At 43.2% G+C, this 6182-nt stretch overlaps 1 protein-coding gene across 1 annotated transcript in view; it reads left to right on the top strand.

The window, feature by feature from the left end:
- Positions 1–1363: 1363 nt before the first annotated feature.
- LOC136157125 (craniofacial development protein 2-like) overlaps positions 1364–6182 on the top strand; it is a gene marked incomplete at its 3' end in the record, with an annotated part of 95640 nt that continues 90821 nt past the window's right edge. Inside the window, 3 exon segments of the mRNA XM_065919148.1 lie at positions 1364–1453; positions 2680–3066; positions 3068–3282. Coding sequence (XP_065775220.1) covers positions 1364–1453; positions 2680–3066; positions 3068–3282 — 692 coding nt within the window.

The raw sequence follows: 6182 nt of genomic DNA on the forward strand, positions 1-6182 counted from the left end.
GTCAGCCAGGTCCACAGTTCACCTCGTACCTGACCTTCACTGAACCCCCTGCTGGCCAGCAACTCTTGTGTCCTGCTTGGGTCCAGGGTGTCTTGAACACTCACTAAATTTTCTTTTAGCCATGCCGGCAAGATGCTAGGTGAAACACCACCCAGAGAAAACAAGACAGAATTTGAACAGCACAGGCAAACTAGAGAAGGAATTGCAGGGGCTGGGGCGAAGAGGGGTCTGGTTCCAGGGAGTAGATGGTCAACAGAGAGCCAGGTCCCAGGCCATGGTCCCAGAGGGGCTGGAGGTGGAGAGCAGGAATCAGCCTAGACTAAGCATGTGGTGATGGAGACCTGGGCACAGTGGTACCCACTTCACAGGATTCCACTTCGAAGCCGGCTACAGGGGCAGAGCCCATAGTAAGAGCTGTGACTGGTGTCTAATGAACTCTCCGTCCATGTGCAGGGTCTCCTCCTGGTGGGAGTAACTGACCCAGGTCAGGGACAGGTAATCATCAGAGATTAGCGGTCAGAGCAGGGAGGATTTGATGGCCAGGATGGTATTATCTTGATAGAACCAGCAATGTCCCACATCTCTGTCAGTCAGTCCCCCTCCCATGCGGTTTGATCGTGTATGCGGTATCACCAAGGAACAATGGCAGAGTGAAAACCAAAGCACCCTGTTACCTCCTGGTGCCCCCAACAGAGCGCTCGATCACTAGTTGAGCTGGGTCAGAACCAGTGGTCTCAACCAGTGGTCTCCAACCTTCTTGGCACCAGGGACCGGTTTCGTGGAAGACAGTGTTTCCACGGATTGAGGGAGAGGGTGGTGGTGGTTTCGAGATGACTCAAGCTCATTACAGTTATTGTGCGTGTGCATGCCCAGTAGCTTAATCGTGTCCAATACTTTGGACCCTATGGACTGTAGCCCACCAGGCTTCTCTGTCCCTGGAGCTTTTCAGACAAGCACACTGCAGTGGGTTGCCATTTCCTCTTCCGGGGGATCTTCCTGACCCAGGGATCAAACCTGCATCTCCTTGCATTAGCAGGCGAATTCTTTACCACTGAGCCACTGGAAAGCCCACATTTATTATTTATTTATTTATTGTTTATTATTTATTATTATGTGCACGTTATTTCTATCACGATTACATCAGCTCCATCTCAGATCATCAGGCATTAGATCTCAGAGGTTGGGGACCCCTGGTCTAGATCAAAGGCCCCACAACACAAAGACCTCCTCCCCCACAAAAATATATAAACGATAGAATTAGCAAATTAAGAATGTCTGTAGGAAGAGTGTGGGCACGTGGAGGCAGCTGAGTCCTGGATGAGGTGATCAGAGGGGCTGCTGCCTGCGGTCACGCCCTTGGATGATGGCAGCCTCTGAGTGTCACCATCCTTCAAACATCTCTTCCTTGGAGAAGAAGGATGTCCCACAAGGAAGTAGCCCGGCCAGGACGCAGGTGAACAGGCAGAAGCATGAAGCCATGGAAGGGAAACCATCTGCCCCTATAGCAGTTGTAGTAATAATAATGATGATGATGATAAATATTTAGATCTTATTTGCAGAGTGCAATGAAATGTACTGTTTAACCTTTACAGTGATCATGTTGGTAGCTGTCCTTTGCCTTGAGATAAGCAGATTGCTTTAGTGATTTATCCAAGACCATAAACATAGGAAGTAGCAGAGACAGAACTCAATATCAAGAGGGCAAAGCCCACCAGCTTTCTGTCCACCACAGAAAGCTGAATTAATCCCTCTGGGGAACGTGATTTAGATATAAGACAGGCCTGACACTGCACCAGTCATCCCAGCCAAGCCCTCTTCCATCACTGGTCCTTCTAGGCATCTTCTGCTGACTCCCAGGAGAGGAAATTTTCTCTCTGGCTCTACCTTTCCAATTATACATAATGTAAACTCCTTCTGGGAATTCCCTGGTGGCCCAGTGGTTAAGAATCCACTGCAACTATTGAGCCAAGGCACTCCAGAGCCCACGAGTGACAGCTAGAGAGCATGAGTTCCGCAACTACTGAAGCCCACATGCCACAACTACGGAGTCTGTGCACTGTAACAAAAGGTCCTGCATGATGAAATAAAGATTCTACATGCCACAACCAAGACCTGACACCACCAAATAAGTAAATACATATTTTTTAAAAATGAAATGTTTCCAATAATCAGTTAATTCTTAAATGTGCATCACTAGTACAGGATTTATGGCAATCAGTTCAGTTCAGTCGCTCAGTCGTGTCTCAGACTCTTTGCGACCCCATGAATCGCAGCACACCAGGCCTCCCTGTCCATCACCAACTCCGGAGTTTACTCAAACTCATGTCCATTGAGTCGGTGATGCCATCCAGCCATCTCATCTTCTGTTGCCCCCTTCTCCTCCTTCCCCCAATCCCTCCCAGCATCAGGGTCTTTTTCAATGAGTCAACTCTTCGCATGAGGTGGTCAAAGTATTGGAGTTTCAGCTTCAGCATCAGTCCTTCCAATGAACACCCAGGACTGATCTCCTTTAGGATGGAAAGGCAAAATGATAGGATACTGAAAGAGGAAATCCCCAGGTCGGTGGGTTCCCAATATGCTACTGGAGATCAGTGGAGAAATAACTCCAGAAAGAATGAAGGGATGGAGCCAAAGCAAAAACAATACCCAGTTGTGGATGTGACTGGTGATAGAAGCAAGGTCCGACGCTGTAAAGAGCAATATTGCATAGGAACCTGGAATGTTAGGTCCATGAATCAAGGCAAATTGGAAGTGGTCAAACAGGAGATGGCAAGAGTGAATGTCAACATTCTAGGAATCAGCGAACTAAAACAGACTGGAATGGGTGAATTTAACTCAGATGACCATTATATCTACTACTGTGGGCAGGAATCCCTTAGAAGAAATGGAGTAGCCATCATGGTCAACAAAAGAGTCCAAAATGCAGTACTTGGATGCAATCTCAAAAATGACAGAATGATTTCTGTTCATTTCCAAGGCAAACCATTTAATATCACGGTAATCCAAGCCTATGCCCCAACCAGTAACGCTGAAGAAGCTGAAGTTGAATGATTCTATGAAGACCTAACAAGACCTTTTAGAACTAACACCCAAAAAAGATGTCCTTTTCATTATAGGGGACTGGAATGCAAAAGTAGGAAGTCAAGAAACACATGGAGTAACTGGCAAATTTGGCCTTGGAGTACAGAATGAAGCAGGGCAAAGGCCAATAGAGTTCTGCCAAAAGAACTCCCTGGTCATAGCAAATACAAGACAACAACAACACAAGAGAAGACTCTACACATGGACATCACCAGATGGTCAACACCGAACTCAGACTGATTATCTTCTTTGCAGCCAAAGATGGAGAAGCTTTATACAGTCAGCAAAAACAAGACCAGGCACTGACAGTGGCTCAGATCATGAACTCCTTATTGCCAAATTTATGGCAATAGGAACCATCTAAATATATGGGTAACGTTTTAAATAAAACGGTACATCTAGGTGCCAGGATACATAGAGCAATGAAATGGACCTTGGAATATGGTTACTTATTGCAACAAAAAGATATCATTTCAAATTACTCAGTGGAAACATGGATTATATAAATGATGATAGAATAAATGATCAGTTAAGGGAAAACTCAACTGAATCTTTACCTTAGTCTTTACCATCAACATACGGATGCCTCAAAAATTTAAGTATAAAAGTACAAAGCCATGAATGTACTGGATAAAAGCTATGACCATTTTTTTAATCTTGGAAGGGGAAGGGACTTTTCCATCCCAAGATTATATTGATACAGTACATAATTTTAAATCTCATGTAGCAGAAAATTACAAGTAATACAGAGAAATAATGAACTGGGGAAAATATTTGCAAACTGTATAACAGACTGAGAGTTAATATATTTACTATACACAGAGCTCCTACAAATCAATAAAAGGAAACACATAGCCCAATAAAAATGGGAAAGAAAACACACAAGCTTTTCTAAGGTACAAAAGGGTATATTTTATTTACTTGTTTACTTTAACTTGGAGTATAATTGCTTTACAACGTTGTTGTACAGATTCTGTTGTACAGATTCTTCTGTACAACAAAGTGAACCAGCTAGACGTATACATATATCCCCTCCCACCCAGCCCAGCCCCACGCCTCGAGGCCATCACAGAGCACCGAGCTGAGCTCCCTGTGCTATAGAGCACCTTCCCACTAGCATCTGTTTTACACATGGTGGTGTATATATGCCAATGCTAGTTTCAACTCGTCCCACCCTCTCCTTCCCCCTCTTGTCCATGAACCTATCTGCAGGGCAGACGTAGAGAACACATAAGCTTTTAAACAAAGAAGAAATATCAAACATGAAAATAATATGCTCAACCCTTAATAATAAGCATCGTTACCCAAGTAACTATAGCGTTATTTGTGTGTGTGTGTTTACCTCTCAAATACAAAGAATAAAGAGACTCAGAGAGTGTGGCTTGCATGCTAGAGAATGGGTTTTCACATGCACTGGTAGTTGGCATAAAAAAATGGCATAACTTCTGGACGGAAGTTTAGTAATATACACCCAAATTTAAAATATACATACTTACTCTTAGCCCAAGAATTCCAAGTCAAAGTATTCATTTATTTTACTGTGGTAAAAGAAATATATTATAAAATTCACCATTGTAACCACTTTAAAATGTACAGAAGCATTAAGTACATTCACATTGTTGGGCCACCATTACCATCATCCACCTGCAGAACTTTTTTCTCTTCCCCTATTGACACCCTTCACCTATTAAACAACTGTGTTCTTTCTGTCTCTAGCAATTTGACCAGTCAAAGAATTAATCTTAACAAGAAAATTGCCTTAAGAGCTGCAGATACATGCACAAAAGATGTAGTCATTCAAAAAACATTTCTTGAGGACCTACTCAAGGTATGCTAGGTAATAAATGAGATAGACCAGGTTACCTGACTTATGCACAAGTCATGATCAAGAGAAGGTAGACCATGAACAAGTGCATAAAGAATAGAGCATTAAGTTGCCATTAAGTTTGAAGAAAATAAACAGGGACTTCCCTGGTGTTGCAGCAGTTAAGGATCTGCCTTGTAATACAGGGGACGCTGGTTTGATTCCTGGTCCAGGAATTAAGACCCCACATGCCTCAGAACAACTAAACCCACTCAAGGCAACTATTGAGCCCTCTGGAGCCTATATGCTACAAGAGGGTCTCTGTGCCACAATCAAAGATCTGGAATGCCGCAGCTAAGACCTGATGCAGCCAGGTAAATAAATAAATACTTAAAAAAAGAAAATAAACAGATTTAATCATATGTGGCAGTGATTTGCAGGGATGCTTGGGGGGGGGGGGGGCGGGCAGTAAGAAAAAAGTTCTCTCAAGCACTGTTTATAAGAACCAACAAATTAGAGCATCCAAGCAACATCTCTGTGAAGGTGGAGAATCCATCTGGCCAGATGTCATTATGTGCCAGTTTATTACAGACCGCAAGAGACTTTCTCAGAACTAACTCTCTTAATTCAGGGTTTTCTTCTGTATTTTCCTGGAGGGCAAGAGTTTCCAACATTTGGGGGTAGAAAATAATGTAGCAGGGGTCCACGCCAATGCTGCTTTATTCCAAGAAGGAATGCATAGATGACAGTTTCAAGTGTTTGATGTCCAACCCCTCCTAAAACTGTAACATAACAGCCGGCAGATGAAGAGGCTGATCTAAATCTCCTTTCTGTGGTTTTACTTTTGTTCTGGCAGACTGAGCAACACGAAAAAAAAAAAAAAAAAATTACAGCGCGTGCATGGGAAACATTCTTCCCTTTTTTCTTGAGTAACGGACACGTTGGAGAGCCAGCGTTGAGTAAGGGGTGATGGCTTTGCTGTGATAAACACAAAAAAGCATCCAGGGCCTGGCCTACCCTGAGCCCAGGCAGGAAATTCAAGGGTAATATAACACTTTACTGTTAAGTAATACCATTGGAATAAAACCATGTTTGGGATGACTTTTGGCTCTCACTTGGAATTTCTGTTTCATTTGCTTCCAGAAAGAACTCTTCCCCCATAAAGTTCTTAACTTGCATTTCAAAAGATTTTGTAGCTGTATAAATAGGATGTATGAGAACTGGCCTTGAATTGAAGCTGTATGTCATAGAACACGCAGAAAAACACATCCAATCCAGGACCTTGGTTTTCAGGATG

Source organism: Muntiacus reevesi, chromosome 2, assembly GCF_963930625.1.
Source record: "Muntiacus reevesi chromosome 2, mMunRee1.1, whole genome shotgun sequence".
Taxonomy (NCBI): domain Eukaryota; kingdom Metazoa; phylum Chordata; class Mammalia; order Artiodactyla; family Cervidae; genus Muntiacus; species Muntiacus reevesi.